This window comes from Eubalaena glacialis, chromosome 3 (genome assembly GCF_028564815.1).
Source record: "Eubalaena glacialis isolate mEubGla1 chromosome 3, mEubGla1.1.hap2.+ XY, whole genome shotgun sequence".
In the NCBI taxonomy this organism is placed as follows: Eukaryota; Metazoa; Chordata; class Mammalia; order Artiodactyla; family Balaenidae; genus Eubalaena; species Eubalaena glacialis.
This window is the reverse complement of record NC_083718.1, coordinates 22,325,680-22,349,611: the sequence shown is the minus strand read 5'-3', so window position 1 is coordinate 22,349,611 and position 23,932 is coordinate 22,325,680. Positions and strand designations below refer to the sequence as shown.

At 46.6% G+C, this 23,932-nt stretch overlaps 2 protein-coding genes across 3 annotated transcripts in view; both read left to right on the top strand.

Moving 5' to 3' along the window:
* The first annotated feature begins 230 nt into the window (after positions 1-230).
* The window catches only part of CAPN8 (calpain 8), a 72,417-nt gene continuing 48,715 nt past the window's right edge, over positions 231-23,932 (top strand). For both annotated transcript variants that reach the window (XM_061185340.1, XM_061185339.1), the window contains exons 1-2: positions 231-467; positions 10,161-10,230. In XM_061185340.1, the coding sequence (XP_061041323.1) occupies positions 231-467; positions 10,161-10,230 (307 nt within the window). The remainder of the gene's footprint in view (positions 468-10,160; positions 10,231-23,932) is intronic.
* LOC133087738 (RAD9, HUS1, RAD1-interacting nuclear orphan protein 1-like) lies at positions 5,969-6,820 on the top strand. Its single transcript, XM_061185341.1, is given in 1 exon segment — positions 5,969-6,820. A coding segment is annotated over 1 exon segment (723 nt). The 5' UTR covers positions 5,969-6,057; the 3' UTR covers positions 6,781-6,820.

The window sequence follows — 23,932 nt, the reverse complement described above, 5'->3', positions numbered from 1 at the left end:
TCCAAATTGTCTGCTGAAAGCAGAAGGGGAGGGTGGGGCCGATTCATTTGCACCTTGGGTACACATTTGCTCCTGGCTGTGACTCACTTTCCTCTGGAGCAGGGCCTCAGGTGAAATGTTTACCTGCTCCACCTCCCCTTCACACTGCCTTATAGCTCCCCTCCCAGTGGGGCAGATCTGACAGCACAGAGCAGCTCTGCCCTTCTGTCTACCCGACGGAGCCCTCGACCATGGCAGCGCTGGCGGCTAGAGTATCCAAGCAGCAGGCGGCAGCTGAAGGTCTTGGCTCCAACCAGAAAGCCGTGAAGTACATGGGCCAGGACTTTGAGACCCTGAGGCAGAAGTGCTTGGACTCAGGTGTCCTATTTAAGGATCCAGAGTTCCCAGCATGCCCATCAGCCTTGGGCTACAAGGATCTTGGATCATGCTCCCCCCAAACTCAAGGCGTTGTTTGGAAGCGGCCCACGGTAAGGAGATGGGTTTGCTGTTGAGTGTCAGGATGGAGGGCCCTCGCTTCTGGTCAGAAGTAGCTGAGGGAGAAGTTATGGTTCTTGACCCTATGTTCCTGTATCCCGTATTTCAGCCTACCCCCACCCCTCCACTTTAAAAAACATCTTTGCAGAGGTGATAAGGTATAGAGGGAAGAGCATACACTGGCTTTGGAACCAGACAAGTTAGATTTGAATCCTGCCTCTGCCTGTGTGGTCTTGGACAGATAATCGCTGTGATCCTCAGTTTTTTCATCTGTAAAATGGTGCTACTGGCATCTTATTTTTCAGTGTTGGTACAAGGACTGGAGATAAAGGTCAGAGCACAGTGCTTGGCACATAACAGGCACAGAAGGCATGGTAGCTATTGCATAGGACCCCTGGGCCAGTGCAAGATGGAAAAAACCAATGCTAGAAGTAATCAGTCCTGGGGTACACTGTGACGTCGTTGCTGAAGTGTGCAGGGTTGCTTAGGGTTATGAATTGTCATTGGTCTATTGGGGCTAGGGAGTGGAGAGGTGGGGCTGGGGGTCTGTGGATACAGATGGGAGTCAGGGGCTCTGGGATGCTGTCACTGATACCCCCGCCCCTGCCAAATCTCAAGGGCAAGGGATGTAGAACCAGCCCCCCAAAACCTGGGCCCATGACCTACTGCTCTGTGACCCTTGTCAGTGATTTAACCTCAAGGATAGGAGCCCCCCACACAGAGTGGCTGTGAGAATTGAGATAATCCCTTGAAGTGCTCTGCTCAGTGCCAGGCCCACGAGTCTCATAAGAGAACATGCTTTGTGACCCTTGGCCAGGGGGCCGTTTGTCTTCTAGACCGTGATGGGAAAATCAAGCCATGGTCCTTATTTTCTTGGCAATGGTTGAAGAGGGAGGATAAGGAGAGAATAACTCCTTGGATGTAGTCAAAATCACCCTTTAACTCCAGCTCTCTCTACCCCTTCTGTTTTCATCCTATCAATTTTACACAACAGTTGCCACCTCTGAGCATAACTCCTTTGCCCCACTTCCCTCCAGCCCCCCATGGCCATCTTCCGAGCCCCTCTGGAACCTATGTGCGTGCTCTGGGATGTTGGCAAAATCAAGGTTGGGAACCATGGTTTTATATTCTAATGTCGAGAGTTGGCAGCCACATTTCATTTCAACAGACAGTTCTTTTAGGCCTCTGTTTTGGGCCAGGCATTGGCTATGCCCTGTTTGGAAAGGTGGTCGGGGAGAAACTGAGGAATGAGCCGGGGTCTCGGCTCTGAGGGAGATTGTGGGGAGGCAGACACCTGAATAAAGGACTGACATCCTGGGCAGAATGAAGGAAGTGCTAACAGAGGCATAAACCACGGGCATGGCAATATGGGATGTTAAGACTGAATGATGGAAAGACTTAGGGGAGGAGAATACTTTCGAGCGGAATTGAAGGACCCCAAGGAGCTTGGGGGAGGGGAGATGGATATGGGGGGAGGGGAGAAGATTTCACTCTGTGACCAAAGTCAGGTATCTTTAGCCTTTGCCTAGTTTTTCTCTTTCATTTGAAATTCTTAAAGCCCTCACCTCCTCAACCACATTTCACCTTCTCCCCTAAACTGTGTCTTCACCTGGTCTCACTGTCCACGTAAATATGGTAATTTCAGACTGGGATGCTGATTTGTGCCTGTCAACAAAATGCTATAAAAGCCGGACCATGAGGTAGTAGAACCTGATTAATGTGGAGCTGAAGTACTCCCATTATTGGGAGTTTTCAGATGAATAAATAAAAGCTTGTCAGAAAGTACCCTCTGCATCCCCAATCATCAGTGAAGGGTTCTCACTCAGCTGCTTTTGACCAGGCTGTGCTCACACATCACACGATACATTACAGGACCCAGTTTTATCCTCTAAGATCTTACAGATTATTGAATAGACTCCTGAGTTTGTAATGACCCTGATTCTATCTCTATTGGGGACGTGCCTTGGAATCTGGGAAAGCTCAGCCTCTTCCTAAATGCTTCATTTCTTTCTTCCCTTGAAGTCTCTCAGGGGCCTGCAAGAAGGTTGGGGTGTCCAGAAATGAGGTGCACCAATGAGTTCATTTGCTCTTCTTTCCTCCCCTTCCCTTTCCTCCCCTGCCCCCTCCCTTCCCACTTCCTCCCTCCCTCCCCCTTCCTTCTTTCCTTCCTTCCTTCCTTCCTTCCTTCCATCCTTCTTCCCTCCCTCCCTTCCTTCCTTCCTTCCATCCTCCTTTCCTTCTTTCCTTCTATCCTTTCTTTCTTCTTCCCTCCCTCCCTCCCTTCTTTCCATCCTTCCTTCCTTCCACCCTTCCTTCCTTCCTCCCTCCCTCCCTCCCTTCCTTCCTTCCATCCTTCCTTCCTTCTTCCCTCCCTCCCTCCCTTCCTTCCACCCTTCCTTCCTTCCTCCCTCCCTCCCTCTCTCCCTTCCTTCCTTCCTTCCTCCCTCCCTCCCTCTCTCCCTTCCTACCTTCCTTCCATCCTTCCTCCCTCCCTCCCTTCCTTTCTTCCTTCCTTCCTTCCTCCCTCCCTTCCTTCCTTCCTTCCTCCCTCCCTCCCTCCCTCCCTTCCTTCCTTCCATCCTTCCTCCCTCCCTCCCTCCTTTCCTTCCTTCCATCCTTCCTTCCTTCTTCTCTCCCTCCCTCCCTCCCTTCCTTCCACCCTTCCTTCCTTCCTTCCTTCCTTCCTCCCTCTCTTTCTTCTTCTTTTTTTCTTAAATTGTGGTAAAATACACACAACATATAATTTACCATCTTAACCATTTTTAAGTGTATAGTTCAGTAACAATAATTTGTTGTGTAACTATTGTCACCAACCATCTCCAGAACTTTTTCATCTTGCAAAACTGAAACTCTGCACTCATTAACTCCACATCCTTCTTTTCATTTTACTTCTGTCTCTATGAGTTTGACTACTCCAGGTACCTCATATATAAGTGAAATCCTGCAGTATTTGCCCTTTTATGACTGGCTGATTTCACTTAGCATAATGTCCTTGAGATGCATGCATGTTGTAGCATGTGACAGCACTTCCTTCCTTTTTAAGGCTGGATAGTATTCCATTGTATGCATATTTCACATTTTATTTATCCATTCATCCATCAATAGACACTTGGGTTGCTTGCATCTCTTGGCTATTGTGGATCATGCTTCTGTGAATATGGGTGGACAAATAGCTATTTGAGACCCTGCTTTCAATTGTTTTGGGTTTACATCCAGAAGCAGAATTGCTAGATCATATGGTAATTTACTTTCGATTTTTTGAGGACCCACCATATTGTTTTCCATAGCCGCTGCACCATTTTACATTCCCACCACCAGTGCATAGGCTTCCAATTTTTCTACATCTTCACCCTCACTGGTTATTTTCTGTTTTGTGGTGGTGGCAATCCTAGTGGGTGTGAAGTGGTATCTCATCATGGTTTTGATTTGCATTTCCCTAATGATTAGTGATGTTAACCATCTTTTCATGTACTTGTTGATCATTTGTACATCATCTTTGGAGAAATGCCTACTTCTCCAAAACACAAAAATGTGCTTTGCCCATTTTAAAATTGGGTTGTTTGCTTTTTTCTTCACTTGCTGCTTTTGAGGGTAACCCCTTACCACTTTAGTCTTAGGAACTTTAAGCCAGCTGCCCAGATGTGGCTCTTATAACCCTGGTTCCCATAAAGATGTTAATTTTTACTTGCCTTTGGGGGAAAGGAGATGAGATGGGCTAAATATATATGTATATTTGTTTCTGCCCTCTCAATAATTAATAAAGCTTCATGCTTAGATGTTTTCTGAAATCATAAAATTTGACTTCCTGCCCCTGCTGTGTGTTTCTGCCTATTTTAAGTCCTGAGTGTTAGGTTTGGTTGGGTTCTTATTCCAAGGGTTGGAAGACAAGTTTGCCCAGACTGAAGATCTCATGGTCAAGCATGGGTTCTCAGGAGAAACTTTTGGCTATTCATGATCCTAAGGCAATTTTCCCCCCACTAGTGTTGGGCAAGGACAGCAATCCTATCACAAAGAGCATGACTGGCTGTGTGAGAGCAGGGAGTGCTCCTAGAAGCTACTTCTCATTTCCCAGCTTCCCCATCACTCTGGGTTGACACCCAACCTGGGCCCCTATGGTTTGAGAGATGCCCAGTGTGTGTGGGCCCTAGTGCAGCCCAGTCAATGATATTCTTCTCTGTCCATTTTTTTGTAATTAAGCAGTTCATTGATCTTAAGGAGAAATACACAGAGAGAAGTGAGGCAATGTCAGCTGCATGGTAAGGGCCCGTGAAATGGCCATCCCAAGTTCAGAGAGACACGGCGGGTTGAACTTTGGGAGGCTAGGATAAGGATGAAGGGGAGAGGCCTCAGTTTGGGTCTTCCACTCTTTGTTTTCAGTTGCTGCCTCTTGAATGAATGAATTTGGAATTTTTAATTCAGCCTTGATTTTTTGAGTGCTGGTCATGTGCAGATCATAATGTGGAGCCTTTGTGGAGCTTTTGCTAGTTGGGAAGAGAGACAATTGACAGCTGACAGGCAGCAGAATGGCTAAGAGCTTGGGTTTGGGCATCAGGTAGATCAGGATTCTGGTTCCCTTTCTGCCATTTACTAGCTCTGTGACTGTGGCTAAGTTACTAACCTCCCCAGGACTCAGTTTCCTCATCTATAAAATGGGAATAATAATATGACTTATCTCATCAGGTTATTGGGAGGCTTAAATGAGAGGATGGGTTTAACACAGTACCTGGCACATAATAGATGCTCAATGCTATGATCTGTCTCTGACAATTATTATAGGACAGAATGTCCAGAGAGTGAAATATAAATATGTATGGGAGTTCAGGGGCAGAAGCAGTTAAACTGACTGTGGGATTGGGGCAGACATCTGAGCGGGGGTTGGGGGGTTGGTAAAAGAGGAGGGTCATGGTAGAGACCAAGAAGGCACAGGTGTGAGCAAAGGCACAGGGCTGTGGATGTGCATTCAGAGCCAGCATGTTCAGAGGAAGGCAGTGGTGCATTGTAATTAGGGGAGAGAGAGCACCTTGGGAAACAGAGTGTTGTGGGAAACGTCAAATTGGGCCAGATCCTAGAGCGACAGGAGTGCTGGGCTGAGTAATGTGGCCATAATCAATGGTGATGATGATAAAATGTGGCGACATCACTGGGTTCCCCGGAAGTGCACAGCCAGGGCTCCTGTACTACCAAACATAGACTATCAGACATGGACTAATGCCCTGGGGAGCAATGCTTCCAAGTCACCAAGTCACTGAGAATGTGTGGTTTAAATCACTTCCTACCTTGAATTCCTTACTGATACCAGTGTTTCTCTTGTGCCCTTTCATCAGAGGCTGATATAAGGCTTGAATAATTTGAGTTTATGGAATGTTTTGAGATCTTTACCTGAGAAATAGTAAACATTTCTAAAAGTAAAAGAAGTAGTAAGAAGACATGTTTAGGTGGGCGGGGCTGGCGGGCCCGGCCTGGCTGTTGAGGCGGGCTGGGCGGCGGCGGGAAGGGCAGGCATGGATTGGAAGTGGAGTCTCTCCCTGGACCTGACGACAACCAGCATCATGCAGTTACTAACTGCTCTTCCCTCACCTATTGATGCCTCCCAGGAAAAAACGCCGCCGAATTTCCCAGAAACCCCAGCTGCTATTCTACCAACAACCACTGGAGGGCCCCAAACACTGCTATGAGTCTCCCCAGCTTCCTATCACCCACACTAGACAGGTGCCCAGCAAGCCCGTTGACCACAGCACCATCACTTCCTGGGTATCACCTCAGTTTGATACAACAGCAGAAAGCTGGTTCCCAGTCAACCGGAAACGTCATCACCGAGACCAGGCAAGGCGTTCAAGTCGAAAATCTACCAGCTCCAAGTTTCCACACCTAACATTTGAGAGTCCACAGTCCTCTGCCAGCTCAGCCACACCTGGGATTCCCCTAATCAGGGACTGCCCCAGTCAACCAGAAAAGGACATTTCTGGAAGGCCCTTGATTCCCATGCTCAGCCCCCAAAGCTGCGGGGAGCTGTCAGCACATGCACTTCAGAACTTCCCTTATGTGTTCATTCCACCGGATATCCAGAGCCCAGAGTCCTCAGGGCAGGGAGGGCCCATTCCCTCCTAGCAGAGGGAAAACAGCCTTCCCAGCTGCTCGCTTCACACGAGCACGCCCAAGAGCCCAGAGCCCGGGCCTGTTCTGGCTAAAGACACTCCTGAGGACAAGTACGGGATAAAGGTCACGTGGAGGAGGCGACGACACCCGTTCACTTACCTCAGGGAGAGGGGGACGCTGAGCAGAAGCCAGTTCCTTGTGAAAAACTGACTGGGTTTCTCGGACATCCGTGGTCTCAAGAAATTGATTGCTGGAGTCAAGAGGGAATTGAATTCCCAGATTTGCTTTTTAAAATATCTTGTGTCATAAACTGTTTTTAGTGTCATCAACAGTTCACTTCGTATTTTCCTTGTATTAGCTGTTTAACATTTTTAAATATCTTATAACTTTAAAAAATCTGTAAATAAATAAATGGCTGCAGAAAGTTTTTAGAGAACCCTGCTTCTGTCACTAATGCAGCAGTACTGCCCCCTCTACAAATGGTCTTTCTTAATTGTTCCCTTTAACCACTACTTATTCATCCTTTTAAACACCTCATTCCAACTAATTCATTCCACGTGTCTGAGTACCGACTCAGTGACCGCTTCCTCTGTGACCAGATGCATGGAAAAACTCGAAGCAAACTGTGACTTTTAATAGTTGAGCTGCTGTCTCTGCAATCTTGGCTCATCTGCTGAGAGGGCTGGATGAAGAAAGGGCAGCAAGCCTGTTTTAATGAGTCAGTGGTACCGGGGGAGATAAAGGGGACATAGTTAAGTTACTTAGGGTTACTATGTTTTCATTTTTTGTTTCCAACTGTAGTAATCTATAAATATTAAATAGGGTGGGAAAATGATTTCTTGTAACTATTTAAAATGTATGTAAATAAATATATAATCTTTCCAAAAAAAAAAAAAAGACATGTTTGTTTGGGTTTTTTAAATGAATTTATTTATTTATTTATTTATTTATGGCTGTGTTGGGTCTTCGTTGCTGCGCGTGGGCTTTCTCTAGTTGTGGCGAGCTGGGGCCACTTTTCTTTGTGGTGCGCGGGCTTCTCATTGCGGCGGCTTCTCTTGTTGTGGAGCACAGGCTCTAGGCGCACGGGCTTCAGTAGCTGCAGCACGTGGGCTTCAGTAGTTGTGGCTCGCGGGCTCTAGAGTGCAGGCTCAGTAGTTGTGGCGCACGGGCTTAGTTGCTCCGCGGCATGTGGGATCTTCCCAGACCAGGGCTCAAACCTGTGTCCCTTGCATTGGCAGGCGGATTCCTAACCACTGTGCCTCCAGGGAAGTCCAAAAAGTTTGTTTTTAAGGAAGAAAAAAATAATGTCCCAAGAGTGGGGGAGGTGGGAGCCTGCCTCTTTACTGAGGCTTGCCTCTTATAAACATCTTTGGCTGCCATGTTACTTTGTATCTCTGATCTGATAGGAGTTCCAGTAGAAAGTTAACAATGGAGAGAAGACTTTGGAAATGTTCGTCAGGCATAATGCTGAGCTGTGATCTCCTTGCAAGGATGAGGACTTTCTGTGGCCCCTGAGAGATTCACACAACATCTGAGTCATGGCATTTCTTGATTGTTTTCTCCTGGTGGAGGCTGGTGTGCATTTTGAAATATGCTAATGACTAACACGTAGCCAAATGAACATTCCATCTGCCTATGAACTCCTTAGCGCCATTCTGGTTATAACACTTTCAGTTGTCTCCAGCCTTTGCAAACCACTCTGTCTTCCAAACCAAACTTAACATGTTAGCCGAGCTTGGTAGATTATTAGATATGAGTCTAGTGAGCTTCTACCGTATGGACAGTGTGACGTGGGTAATTGAATGTACAGCTCAGGGGAGTGATTTGGGGAGCATCAGCAAATTCTATAGTTAGTAGTTGAAACCACGGGTCTGGATGATGTCACCCAGGGAGAAGGTTTCGGGTATGTTATTGCGCTATGAAATGGGGTCATGCCAAGGACTGAGGACCCAGCCTGGGGGTTCCCTGATCCTGGGGATGAGGAAAGCAGAGGAACCCTTAGAGGAGACTGACAAGGAGTAGAGAGGTGAGAAAGTCAAGAGCAAGTAAGGACACAGAAGCCAAGAGAGGAGGGTTTCAGAAGGAGGGAATAGGCCACAGTATCAAGTGTAAAGAACAGTGAGATTCAGGGGAACAAAGCTCCTTCCGTGATTGCTGGTGACTCAGGTGAGAAGAGTTTCATGAAGCCGTTGGAGATCGGAGCCAGATTTCAGTAGACTGATGGATGCATGGGAGATGAAGAACAGTATACTTTTTTTTTTTCCTGTCACTAGACTGCTAGGCAATTCCAACAGGACACTCTTTTAAGTAGGTTTTAACAAGAGAGATTCTGCTAAACCTCTGTTCAACGTGCTCCCTGCCCTTCCTTCTCCATGAAGCAACTTTTTCCTTCTTTTTTTTAAAAACAAACTACATTCAACATTTTTTTGTCTCTCTATTTTTATTTATTCAATTTTTAAATCTCTCCACCTTTTGTCTGCCAAGAGAGGATGTCTGGAGACTGGGAGCTCTCAAGCACCTGGGATTAGAATTTGCAGCTGTCCACTTTTAGAACCCCTAGTCCGACTCATGCCACTTCTCTCTTTAAATTGCCACTAGAGATGGCAAGAGATTGAAACAAACAAACATACAAACAAACAGAACTAAGTCCCATCATTGGAGGGCTGACTAAATAACTCATGGTACTTATAATGAAATGATAAAGCTCTATATGTGCTGAGGAAAGATGTACAAGATAAAAAATGGATATATATATGTAAGTGTGCTTTTAAATCAAAAGACGGTTTCTGGAAGGATACATAAGAAATGTTAACAGCAAAGAATGTGAAGTAGAAGGAATTTTTTTGTTTTACAGCATTATTTACTGTTAGATATTTTTTTACCCATATGCACATATTTTTTTTAAATAGAAAACAAGTTAATGAATTTTTTTAATATTTGGAAGAAAAAAAAAAAAGCCAGTCCAAAGGCACTGTCTTGGCCCATTTAGGTAGGAGCTAGCAGCTTTATACAAGGCTGTAGGGCTGCCACTTTGAGGCAGGTGAGCAGGGGAAGCGTAGGTCAGATGTGGGAATGGAGCTGAGTTCTCCTCTCTGTATAGGACACTTCCTGACGCCTCAGTGTTTCCATCAGCACATGGGGTCATCATTGAGTCAAGTATTTAATGAGTGTCTACAGGGTGCAGGGCATTTTGTTAGAGTGCTAAACTTTAGCTTCATCCTCTCCCTGTAAATAGGGGTGTTGTCTGAATGGGTGAGATCATAGCTCCTCATGTCATTATCTCAGCCTTTGCTTTTCTCCTACCCTCCCCCATACCCGCTTTCACACACACACACACCCACACAGTATGTATCTTGATAAACAGCTGGCCGTGGGCTCCAGCTCCTGCTCTGCCACCTCTGGCTGTGTGACTGTGGGCAGCTCTCCTGCCTTCTCTGGGCTTCAGCATCCTTAGCAATAAAATGCGGTATGTGCAGTAAATGTTCTCCTAGGTCTCTTGCATGAATTTTGGGACTATCAAGTTCTTTCACTCTTGCTGCCACCATCACTGGGCATCTTGTGACTTGTGTTTTGTCCCCAGTTGCTTTCAGGAATTGTGTCCCAGCCCTCAGTTTATCGTTGGTGGAGCCACGCATACAGACATTTGTCAGGGTATGGTAGGTGAGTAACTGGGGAGAGTCCTATTTGATTTGGGAGAGGGCAGGTGTGTATGTGTAATGAGTAACATCAGATTACGATGTTAGAGTTGACCGACTACATTATGTCTGCGACTTATCCGTATGGGTTTGTGTTTTGAGACCGTACTCTCCATTCTGGGTCTGGAATGCTGGAACTACATTTGGTTCCTCCTAACAAGAGATTTTCCATATGCTCATTTAACCCCTTTTAGTGCTAGAGTCACGAGCCAGAATTATAGGCATGCAGTAGATAACCACGCTGTGCTGTGTTTTGATAGTAGTGACCTTTAAGTGGACGTAATTTGCCCTGTGGAATGACCATGTCTATACAATTATGGGCTGTCATAATAGATGCTCTTAGCATGAGTAAGAAAAGAAGAATCCTAGCTTTCCAGCCAAGCTTCTTTCCAGCCCGGAATCCTGGGATTAAGAACCTTCACTTCCCAACCTTTCATATTCCCTCCAAATCAGGCTCAGTTAAATTGAGGAAATAATTTATTTTGTAAGTTCTAGCCTTAAGTGTTGGAAACCGAGGTTCTCCTTGATAGCAGATTAGCACTGTTGATCTCATAAGCCCTCCTGATCCCAGGGCATCACAGTTTCTTCATTGAGTGGGACAACACTGACATTTCAGGGACAACATAGCTCTGAATTGAATTCGCTGGGCTTCCAAACAGCCAGCCAGTGACAGCTGCAGGAAATAGACCTGGAAACGAAGGCAGGAGGAGACAAATCCTATTTGCTGAAAATTAGCCAAACAAACAAAATCTCAGCATCCACGCAGCCCCGATCACCCTTTATCCTTCAGGAGATTTCCCCTCCATCTTTTTTCTCCTTGTTCCTCCTGTTCTCTTGAGCCTGTTGGAAACTTTTATGATTTTGAAAATCACCGGCATTTATTTTAAATGCTTCCAATGTTCTCTCTAACGAGTAGAGCCGATATCCCCTTAGCCAGAGCTCATGGCGCGTGAGCACAAAGCAGTGAGAACGATTCGGGTACCACACAGACGTGTGCCCTGTTCCCCGAAAGCCACAGTCTCCGTGTCCTGAGCCTTTGTGTGAGGGCTCACCCAGGGGTAGCGTTCTGACCTTTTCTTTCTCTGGATGAGTGTGCTGTGCCTTTTTACTTCCAGCTAAATATTTAACCTAATTTAGCACGTGTCTCAGGGAAACACAACTTCTAATCTATGCTTTTAACAGCTTCTTGTTGTAGATGTTTTGACTTTGGAAAAGGTATTTAATAAGTGTCTTTTAATTGATCAACTTGGATAGATCTTCCTTTGAATAGTTTTAAGCTCAGAGAAAAGAAGGGTTCTCCAAAGAGGCCTGAGCGTTACCATGGTGAGTGTGCGCTGCTGATGGAGCCCGCAGCTAGAGGAGCAGCAAATGAACCCGATTCTCCGAATCCAGCTCACATCAAAGTGAGCGGGCCACGCCATGGAGGCCGCTCCGGGTTAGCCCTGCTGCAGTGGTGGTTTTTAATGAGCAGAGCGGAAAGGGGTTGTTGAGTCCAATTTCCTGAAGGATGCTTGGTACGGGGCCGGAGGGCCTGCGGACCAGATGGAGCCTCAACACGTATCGAAGTGGGTGCCTGCACGCCAGGCCTGCAACTCGGCACCAGGGTGGTTGCCAGGAGCTGAGTGACAACAACCCGTGTGGCCTGTGAGACTTGAGCTCGGTGGCGTTAACGATGGGTGGATCATGGCGAGATTAAGAAGAAAACTTCCTGATCAGAGAACCAGGGGGTGTCATGCTGCACCTGTTGAATCAGGGTGTGACAGGGATTCATATTTGTTCAGTGCCTTTCAGGCTTGACACAGTCCAGCACAGCGCAGTGGGGTCTATTCCAGGTTTAAAACATCTTTTTTATTATTTTTTATTTATTATTTTTTTAAAAATTTATTTATTTTATTTATTTATTTTTGGCTGTTTTGGGTCTTCGTTGCTGTGCGTGGGCTTTCTCTAGTTGCGGCGAGCGGGGGCTACTCTTCGTTGTGGTGCGCGGGCTTCTTATTGCTGTGGCTTCTCTTGGTGCGGAGCACAGGCTCTAGGCACGCGGGCTTCAGTAGTTGTGGCTCACGGGCTTAGTTGCTCCGCGGCATGTGGGATCTTCCGGACCAGGGCTCGAACCCGTGTCCCCTGCATTGGCAGATGGATTCTTAACCACTGCACCACCATGGAAGTCCTGTTATTATTTTTTAAGAGTCGATCTATATAATGAAAATGATGTCCTTTACACAGTTTTGTGTTACTGTGATTTTATTATTAATTTGAATACACACTGTTCAAAAATGAAAACAACTGAAAGGTCCACCGTGAAGATTCAGCTTCCTGTCTGTCTCCATCTATTCCACTGCTTGCTGTCCTGGAACCTTTTGTTTTTTCTTATACTTTCAGTGTTTCTTTATGCAAATTCAAGCAAGTCTAAATACATATTCTAATTTGTATCCCTTTCTTGCCTTGAAAGCAGCATACTGTAAACATCGTTTAGCACCTTTCCATTATTTGTTATTATTTTACTAAACAAAATGTCTTGGAGGTCTTTCCATGTCAGCGTATGAAGGGCTTCATTCCTTTGTAACCACTCAGAATATTGCAGTCCATTGTGCGAAGTACCAGTTGATTTAGCCTGTCTCCTACTGATGGACATGAGCTATTTTCTCTCTTCAGCTATTATACAAAATGGTGCAGTGAATGTCCTTCTCCGTGGTAGTGTGTGTGTGAGAGCTTTTGTCAGCAGGTTTGAAGTGTGGCTGCTTCAGTCACCACGGAATATCTTTCCCTTCTATTTGATTCCCAGCGCTTAGTGGCCTCATATTCGGTCCCACTATCACCACTGTCTTATCTACTCTGAGGAAAGGGCCCAGGACAATCATTTACACTTTAGTGTGAATTTGAGTCAGTGGGCTACCAGAGGATTTGTATATTGAACATTATCTCCAAAGCATGAAAGAATTGTACTGTTACATCTTTAGCTACACCAACTCTCACTAACTTATTTCCTTTTGGTATGAATGCAGACAATGAAGCACAGTAATAGAAATCATGGATTATATTCATCTTACATTACAATTGTTGCAAATAATTCAAAATACCACATATTCATCATTACCTCATAATTACGCTGCTTATTAGTCGCCACTCCAAAACTTTTATATAGAATGTTAATAAAGAAGCACGAACCTTACCATATTCTAATTTTAAAAACATATTTTGATAACTATTTCAATGTAATTATATTATATATATACAATGTATTTCTCGCCAAGCCAGCCTTCATCCTTGCCATGTGAGCCTCTTGGCTCCCACCAGAGTCTGTGCTCATGTAGAGTCCAGGAGCTAACTTTCTTTGGAGACATTATTATAGGAAGAAAGACTGGGAAGTCTGCAATGCTAAGGATTCAATTGCTCCAGATAATTCTTACTGTGTAATATGACTTTCTGTTGGGTGACTCAGTCTCTGCCTGAGGGCAGTGCGGTTTGCCTCCACACAAGTAATCAAATGGGTGTCTGTTGATGAAACAGCCCCCAGACAAAATCCTTCCCTGGATCCCGAGGCCTGGAGCTCTTCACCCTGACACACTGAGGAAGGGTTCCCTGCAGCCACAGCCTTCACGCTTGGTCTTCCCGGCAGAGCCCACGCTCACCAGATCTAGCAAGGGCCACACACACAGCACCCCTCCAGTGTGAGGAGATCTCAGGGCCACACCATAGTGAGAGGGAATAAGTTGTTAAGTGTGGGATTATTCCCTGTTGGGCACGTCTGCGGTGCCCATTTCCAGCGAAGGCTCATGGTTGGCGTATCACACAGGGAACTGCAGGCACCTCGCTGGTCCCTCTGCTGTCTGTCCCAGCACCGTCTGTCTCTCCTTTGCATGTTGGCCCATGCTGTCCCTCTGAGGCCTCTGTGTCCACAGAAATAGACTCTGTCCCACCACGAAGTACACGTTTCTGGCTCCTTTCACCCGATGTGGTAAGTCATGACTGTGCACTGGCCAGAACTCCTTAGTCGTTGGCTTCAGAAGTTCAACCCAACCAGCTTAAAGAAAAAGGAGAAGTTATTGGCTCATCCCACTAGACCGTGGAAAGGGAAGGGCAGTGCTGGCCTCGGGAAGCCTGGATCTAGGGATCTAGGTGTTCCTGGAGCTCTCTCTGCCTGTCCTGTCTCCACTCCGCCCTCTTCCATGCCAGGCAGGCTTCACACAGAAGGAGAGATGACCACTAGGGTTCCAGACTTCAACTTGGTAGTATCGCAAACCACCTTTGATTTTACAAATCTCAGAAAAAGTCTCTGATCTGGTGGTTGGGATCTTTGCCCACTCCTTGGGTTCAGTTATTTCAGCCAGAGGGGTGAGGTCCTATTTGGTTGGTTCAGCTTGGGTCATGGGCTTGCTCTTCTGACTGCCAGCCTGCCCCCAAACCACAGGGGGGTTCTCCAAAAGAAGGGGGCAGTGTGCAGTGGGCCGACAGAATGGAGAAAGTGTACCTCAATATGCCAGTGGGGTGGCGGGGACCAGGTCTGTGCTCTCCCTGCCCCAGGTCACCTCTGCTATTTGGACTCATTGGTCCTGCCATCTTCTCCCTGCCTCTGAATCCATCACCCTGCAGTGCTCCAGGACATGTCCCTCTCTGAAGGCTGCTCTTCTCCTTCTCTGGATCTGTGCTACCAGCAGTGCCTAATTCAGCACCCCGCGTGCAAAGAGCCCCGCAGGGAGACTTGGGTCTTCATGGTCTGCCTGTGGCCTCAGCCACCTCAGTTTGCACAGCTGTACAGTGGGTATGTAATCAAACCCAGCCTGCCGGGTGGTTGTGATGAGTAGAGAATTGACACGGCTCCTTGTCCTCCCGGAAGTGGGCACTGCGATGGGCAGAAGTGGTTGTAATAACCCTGGGAGCCCTGCCTGTGTGCTCCATGGGTCTGACTCTCTTCCGCATCTCTATAATCCACCGTGCCTGGGGTGTAGCAGGGCTCCGTGAACGTTTACTGGACTTCTGATCTGTTACCTAAACCCTTTGCCTTGTATCATTACTAAATCATGAAAACAGGGGTATCTTAAATCAGAGGCTACTTGTGTTTTTTCTTCCTTCTTTGCCAATATCACTCTTGGCCATCAGGCTGGATCAGGTATTTCGAATAAAAAAATCCCATCCTGGGGACTCCCCTGGTGGTCCAGTGGTTAGGACTCGGCACTTTCACTGTAGGGGGCACGGGTTCAATCCCCGGTTGGGGAACTAAGATCCCGCAAGCCGGGAGGCACCACCAAAGGAAAAAAAAAGAAAAAAAAACTCCCATCCTGAAGGTGACTACATGTCTTTATTTTTAAAGGATTTTAAAGTGCATGCAAATCAGCATGTTGGCCTATCTATCCTCAGATCACTGATACCACTGGGAGGAACATAAAGGTGTTTGAAGGTGCTTGATGGTCCTTGCCCAGGAGGGATGTCCCAGGAACAGACAAGGAATGACGTTGTCCCAAGGCCCTGAGGTGGCTGTGGGTAAAGGAATACAGGGAGACCCCTCCACCTTCTGCCCGCTGGATCCTGTGGCCCCCTGGGGGGGTACCCTGCTCTGAGCCTCTGAGTCAGCTTGTCTCTCCCAGGCTCAGCAGGACCACACAGGTCCACCGCCCTTACCTTAGCATGTCTGCAGGCAGGGGAACACTGAGATGGGGTATCACTTATGCCTACGGTTGTGAAAATGCAACAGGACTTGATACATCTTTGGGCATCTTTTGCCACTTGCTGTTTTCAGCAATGAGGAGCAGGAGATTTTCTTCCTTAACAGATGAGGAACAGAGACTTGCAGAATTTAGCTAGAAATTAGAGTGCTTTCTGAATTACAAATGCTACAGTGTTTATCCAAGCTTTTGATCCAGTGATGGTTTATTTTCCATGCAGAGCGAGGATTAGCGAGGGAGCCAAGCTTTTCTTTGAAGGGTTCGGTGAGTATTGGGGTTTCTCTCTTTATCCTGCTATTTCCCCCTCTCTGTCTTCTACTCTGTGTGTTTGTGCTTGTGTGGGCTTACCTCTTCCACCCTTCTTTCTCTAGTGACTTGGTGTTTTCTCCTCACCTTTATGGAATTGATGTCTTTTTCATCTTTGTTGTATTTATTGAGTAGAATTTTATATTCTGTATTTTCGTTTTGAAAAGGGAGTGACTGGCCAGTTTCACTTGTCTCTATAGACAAAGAGTGAACAACAACGCCTAAGTCCAGGTGCCTTCTCTGATGCAACCCTTGCATCATTTTCCTCTGTAAGCCATGCTCCCCCATCGGGAGCGGCCTGCTCTCCTGCAACAAGCGCCAGGCATGCATCGCCCTCAGGTGTCGGGACTGGTGTCAGCAGCTTCACAAGCATTTTTCTAGACACCTTTTGATCTGTAGCATCCTTCGAGGACTGGGGCGAAGTAAATCAATTCCCTAGGACTGAATGGTTACTTTTAATGAGCAATCAGGGGAAGCCTCAGAGAACTCAAAGCAGCCAGACGCCCTCATTGATTCTGGAGAGTGCAGGGTCAGACTTCTGGGAGGCAGAAAAACGGCAGATGACAGTTCCTTGCGGCCCAGTCATAAGTGACATGGGGAAGTTTGCTTTTGTTAATACAGTCTTCTCCTACTTTCAGTGATCCGCCCCTCCCCCCCCTTTTAAAGTGTAAACATCTGAGAGTTATTTATTTATATATATGTATTTTGGCCATGCCACACGACATGCGGGATCTTAGTTCCCGCGAGCAGGGATCAAACCCATGCCCCCTGCAATGGAAGGGTGGAGTCTTAACCACTGGACCGCCAGGGAAGTCCCAGTGATTCCCTTTCTTTGTGGAATACCTTTCCCTTCTATTTGATTCTTAGCGCTTAGTGCCCTCATGTTTGGCTCCACTATCACCACTGTTCTATCTATGCTGAGGAAAGGGCCCAGAACAACCATTTACACTTTAGTATGAATTTAAATTAGTGTATTACAGGAGAATTTGTATATAGAACATTATCTTAAGAGCATGAAAGAAGTGTAGTGTTACATCTTTAGTTACACTAACCCTTACTAACTTATTTCCTTTTGGTATGAATGCAGGCAATGAAGCACAGTAATAGAAATCAGGGATTATATTCATATTACATTACAATTGTTGCAAACATCTCAAAATACCATTTATACTCATCATTACCTCATAATTATGCAGTTTATTAGGCCCTACCACAAATCTTTTATATAGAATGTTAATAAAGAAGCACCAACTTTACAACATCATAATTTTAAACACATATTTTGATAACTGTTTCAATATACTTTTTGTAGTCCTATTTTTTATTTTATGCATTTAGAAACATTATGCTGAGATCAGCTCTTGACTTCACTAAACTGCCAAAGGGTCCAGGCACAGGAAAGATTAAGAATCCCGCATTACAAGAATGTTAGGCTGCTTCTGCCAGGAGGAGATTTCTTTTTGCAGCAAGGGAATTTTGTCAGTAATCTTCAGTTTTACTAAGAGATGTCCTGACTATCCCTCACTTCCTAAGAGAGATGCAAAAAATGCAGGCCAGCCCCTGAGTCCCCAGGGAGACAAACTCTTGCCCTTGAGGTTACTAACCTGGTAAGGAGATGGTGAGTGGTGCCAGGCCAGTGGGGGAAGCGCTCTCTGAGCTCCCTCTTGGCTGAGCAGCCTGAAGTTTGGGTCTGAAAACCAAGTTCCAGAGTGTGGCTGATTCCTACTCAGAGGAGTGCTGGCCGAAATACTTGGGTCCTATATTTTTAGAGGACAGTCATTTTAATGTAGTCCACAGACCCAATAGGATCCCCACTGTTAGGGCCCGACCCCATGCCTGACAGCTCAGGGCACTCCCCTCAGCTTAGCTTCCCACTTTGCAGACACCATCCCAGGGCCCAAGGACGATTTGTCCTTCAGGGACAGGCTGTGAGTCTTGGGCTCCTCCAGCCCTCTCTGACTTCTTAGGGGCACACCGCTACCCCTGCCTAACGTGGCTGTTTACAGGGCATCATTACAGGAGACCAGGGGCCAGCTGAAGACAGTGCAGTTGATGGGGCACTGAGGATGCAGCATCCGGGTCCCCAAGGCCGTGGGGAGCCTGTGTGTGCGGGTGCTGGGGCTCCTCCCGGAGAGGACAGAGCTGAAGTGGAGACTGGTGGTGCAGGAACAGGAAGGCTGTGCTTGGGCCTCCGGGAAACCTGGTTCAGCCTGGGGCGTTTACTAGAAGCTCTCACGGGAGCATTCCAGGCTGTGGTTCACAGGCTGCACCTTCAGTTCCCACCACCCACAGTACAGAAGCGTGGGTCCTCCCTTTCCCTCCTCTGCTCTCTCCTCCTCCCACAGGAGGCTGGTCCTCCCGGAAGCAAATCCATGCCACCTACTCACTGGTGGAAGGACAGATGCTTCCTTTGTTCTAAGAGGCTACACTGATTTGAGGAACTGAAACAAGCAGCGTCTCCGTTGCACCAGTTGAGGCCATTTTGCAAGCCCTTCCCGGAGGCCCCTCTCTTTCAGAGGCTTTCTCTTGGCCTTGTCAGTTCCTGTCGCCTCCCTCTTGCCATCTCAGCTCTTGCCGTTTTGCCTGCTCTTCTAGGCCAGGAGTGGGTAACAGCGGAGACTAGTGGGACTGTGGACTATAGCAAACTAGAGAGCCGGCCCTGCCCGTGGGGGAAGCCATCCCCCAGCTTGAACTGGATGTTACCATAAAGAGCCGGGAGGTCTGTCCCGACTGCTCGACCTCTCATAGCAGCCCCCTACTCTCACTCCCACAACTTTGCTTTCCTTTCCTTCATGGCATTTACCACCACCTGGCACAGGGATTTATTTATCGTTTGTCTTTCCCACTAGAATGGAAACTCCATAGCATCAAGGATTTTTTTCTCCCACTGTTGTATCCTTAGGGCCTGGAATAATACTTGGCACAGAGTAGATGCTCAATAAATATTTGCAGATTGAATAGATAGAGGAATTTTGGCCAGATTTTGCAGTTTTTTTTTTTTTTTTTGTAGTTTTTAAGAGAAGCCAGAAATCTAGTTGTTTATGTGAAACCTCCCAATTCAAACATATCAATCACTATGCAGGCCAGCCCTGCACAAGCCAGACAGAACAGATCAGCAAACCAATTGTGACGGGTTTATCCCCTTCACTCTACACCAAGGCCCTGCTGGGCTTCAGTTATGGCACTGACCCTTTGGACTTTCTGCATTCTAATCGGCTTTCACCCTTCTGAGCTTCTTGAACTGCTGCTAGCCGTCCTTGCTTTGGTCTTCGGAGAAATGCTGTTCTTTTGTAGATGAGCCCCAGGCACACCTACACTGGCTGCTGGTGGAAATTGCTTTCTCTGTGGTTGCCTGCCACTCACCTGGCCAGGGTCCCCTCTGCCCCTTCCCCTAAGAGTTTTGATTCCTTTCTGTCTCCTTTTGCATCTTTTTGCTCTTAGGCACTGTACTCAGGATATTTCCCCAGCCTAAAAATACATTGTTTTCTGTTCACAACACCCCACTGGGCTCCCGGGCATTTTATTGATATATCTGAGCTCACTTCACCTCATGTCGTAGTATGTGTGAGGCTGGAAGGCCGTCCTCATGCTGCCATGGAGACTCTCCATTAGGCTGTGTTTCATGTTTGTCGCATTTTGAGGACCCACACGTACGTTTGCAAGCCTTGGGATCCCAGCTCCGATTTGGAGGTGCCACACCATTTACCATTGTTTGTAGAGGCGGGAGTTTGACAAGCTGTATGTTCTGCCTCAGCACAAACAGTGAAGACCGTTTTTTACCTCGTCATGTATGTTTCAACCTTGGTCAGAGCTAGTGATGAATCTCAGTGCTCATCTTTTTATTTTTTTCTCCATTAGAACCTGGCCTCTAGGGCTTCCCTGGTGGCGCAGTGGTTAAGAATCTGCCTGCCGATGCAGGGGATACAGGTTCGAGCCCTGGTCTGGGAGGATCCCACATGCCGCGGAGCAACTGGTCCCGTGAGCCACAACTACTGAGCCCGCACGTCTGGAGCCTGTGCTCCGCAAGGAGAGGCCGCGACGGTGAGAGGCCCGCGCACCGCGATGAAGAGTGGCCCCCGCTTGGTGCAACTGGAGAAAGCCCTCGCACAGAAACGAAGACCCAACGCAGCCAAAAATAAATAAAAAAAAAAAAAAAAAAAAGAACCTGGCCTCTAGCATTTGTCTTATTTTTGAATCCAAAAGGTATTATAATTAAACTCAGTAAGCAAGCTACTTCCTGGAAACTGGCTCTAAGATGTACTTACATAAGGCCCCAAACGTATTTACTTACTGATTTTTTTCCCTCCAGTGTATCAATTCCATTTTTATAGTCTACCAAGACATTTCCCCCTCTAAATAGCATTAAAGTTATGATTTAAAGTGGGGGGTTAAGGATAGGAAGTCCTCAAGCAGTTTCACACCATCAAGCCTTATTCCTTCAACAATAGCAGAAATTAGATGAGAATTGGCTTGGTGGGCTCCGTAAACAACTAGAAAGAAATTCTGAAATAATTTAAATAAATTCCCTCAATTGTGAAGAGTTTTCTTTTTTTCCTTTTCCTCCCCACTGGTAACTTAGAAGGTAAAGCAAGATGGCCTCTGGTTCAAAAGATGACCCACCAACCTTTCCCATTTTTTCCTCTTTTTTGAAGTACATTAACTCTCCGGGATGTTCCAAGCTCCTGGAAGCTGAAGACTCCCCCAGCCCAAAATTGTCCTTGGCCAAATGCTGCGATGGGTTCTAGCTGCCCTCTTCACCAGGCTCTGCTGTCAGGTGTGAGGGCTGCCTTCTGGGTAGCCACGGGAACCAGGAGTGGAGACGAGAGCCGACCTATGTGGGGGCACAGAGGTGGATTATTTAGTGTGCTTTATTATATATAGTGCAGCTTGAAAGGAGTGATTTTGAAGATATAAAAATTATAGTAGCCATAAGGAGTCACACCGCCATTGTTCAGAAGAATACTGGTAGGATTTGGGGCTAATCTTTGAAAACGTATTGGTGACACTCCTCCCGGGGTGTCTCCAGTATCCCACCTCCTGCTGAGAGCTCCTGGACATTCGAAATGCTAGGGATGGATGTGCTCTGGGATCTTGCTTCTAGAACAATGGTAGCTTGCTCTAATGCAATCATAAAATGAAGAAGATATTCTAGTAAGGTGTGCTAGATTCTTAATTTACAGATGTAGCAGGAGGTGGGGATCACATGGCAGATTCAGGGATGGTTGGCAGTGGGATGCTTCCAAGAGTGATGGGATGTGTGTCTTAACAGACATTTGAATTTGTCAGAATCAGGAAGAACTTTCACAGCTCATTCCTTCATTTTACAAATATTTATTAAAGTGTCTTCTTTGAACAAACTAACACTGTATCTCCTCTCCCAGTAAAGAGGGTTCCAGGCAGCAGAGGGAATATGAACAAAGGTCCTTCAGCTAGAAAGAGCGGGGCACCGGGGAGGACTCGCAGGGAAGTGGCAGGGCTGCAGCCCAGAGGGAGCAGGGGTGCAGAGGCTGGGAGTGGAAACGGGGGGAGCCTCCAGATTGTGCAGGGCCGTGATGCTGGGGGAAGAATTCGGGACTTTAGTCCTGGGCAGTGGGGCAGCATGGAAGCTTGTCAGTAAGGGCAAGTTCAGCCAGACATGCTGTAATGGGGAGAGTGCAAACACCCTGCGGCAGACAACTGCAAGATGAGGAACCCTCATTATCTGAGGATCGTATTGGAGGAAGGCCACATTTTTTAGTAAATAGTTTCTACAAAGGCTTGGTTAATATACAATTTTGAAAAATGATACAAAAAATTCTGAAAAAACTTTTTCTTAAATTTCGCAATGCTCATGTAATAATTGCAGCTTTGTGCTAGACCTTAGAACAAGGAATGAATCAATTGTTTACTTTTTCTTCCATTTTACTGAGCTTCACTTTATGGCACTTTGAAGATACTGCTTTTTTTTTGTTTGTTTTTTACAAATTGAAGGTTTGTGGCAACCCTGTGTCGAGCAAGTCTATTGGCTCCATTTTTCCAATAGCATTTGCTCGCTTCGTGTCTCTATGTCACGTTTTGGTAATTCTTGCAATATTTCAAAATTTTCATTATTATTATATTTGTTATGGTGATCTGTGATCACTGTTTTTTTTTAATTGGAGTATAGTTGATTTACAATGTTGTATTAGTTTCTGCTGTACAGCAAAGTGAATCAGTTATACATATACATGTATCAACTCTTTTTTTAGCTTCTTTCCCCATACAGGTCATTACAGAGTATTAAGTAGAGTTCCCTGTGCTATACAGTAGATACTTACTAGTTCTCTATTTTATATATGGTAGTGTGTGTATGTTAGTCCCAATCTCCCAATTTATCCCTCCCCGCTTACCTCCTGGTAACCATAAGTTTGTTTTCTACATCCGTAACTCTATTTCTGTTTTGTAGATAAGTTCACTTGTACCTTTTTTTTAGATTCCACATGTAAGAGATGTCATATGGTATTTGTATTTCTCTGTCTGACTTACTTCGCTCAGTATGACAATCTCTAGGTCCATCCAATTGTTGACTTTTGAGGGGTGTGGTTTTTTCTGAAAAAATGACAGGACAGCACCATGTGGCACCCTCCACTTCTCCCTTGACTTTCAAAGCAGAATCATGGAAATGTTCAAGGCATCCCCGCTTTCCCCAAGGTCCATTTTCAATCCTTTGATGTTCACACCATTCCCTTGAAGTGCCCATCGTGCCCGGAGCCCGGTCCGTCTTCTCTTCCTCAGCTGTCACTGCTGTCACTCTGCCAGGCTCTCCTCCAGCACTGGCTCGGGGGCAGGTCTCCAACGTCACTTTCATCAACTTCATGAAATCCTGCAAATTTAGCCAAATGTTCGGTGTCCCTTTGCAACCCTTTGCATGGCATTTGCATGTGAGAGTGGCTTGATGGGTAGGGACAGTTACTAGTGTTAAGCGGGGAGGATGCTGAAATGCAAATGCGTGAATATTTTCACATCATGGCAAGTTTGCTTCTTTCTGCAGCCCCCTAATTACAGCTCCTGGATAATGAATGTTGGAGGAAAGAAGGTCCGTTATGGTCCTAGTGGGAGAGAAAGCAGTGGTAGGGGTGTTAGAGAGGAGAAGCCGGACTTGGGCACTATATAGGAATAAAGTCAAAAGCACTTAGGAAGCAATTAGATAGGAGCGGAGTGGGGGGAATAGGAATCAAAATGACTCCCAGGCTTGAGCAACTGGGAAACCAGTGGTGTGATGCTTGAGAGAGGAAACAGGGTGGCACAGGGCGTGCGGGGTCAGGTGGGTGGGAGCAGGACGGCGAGGCCTGCCACTTCCTAGAATAATTTTCATTTTCGTTTTCTTATAGAGTAGTAGATGCTCAATAAATGTTGGCTGATTCGCTTCTTTGGGCTCCCCTGTGTGTGTGTTTTTTTTTTTTAATTAATTAATTAATTTATTTTTAATTTTTGGCTGTGTTGGGTCTTCGCTTCTGTGCGAGGGCTTTCTCCAGTTGCGGTGAGCGGGGACCACTCTTCATCGCAGTGCGCAGGCCTCTCACTGTCGTGGCCTCTCGTTGCGGAGTACAGGCTCCAGACGCGCAGGCTCAGTAGTTGTGGCTCACGGGCCCAGTTGCTCCGCGGCATGTGGGATCCTCCCAGACCAGGGCTCGAACCCGTGTCCCCTGCATCGGCAGGCAGACTCTCAACCACTGCGCCACC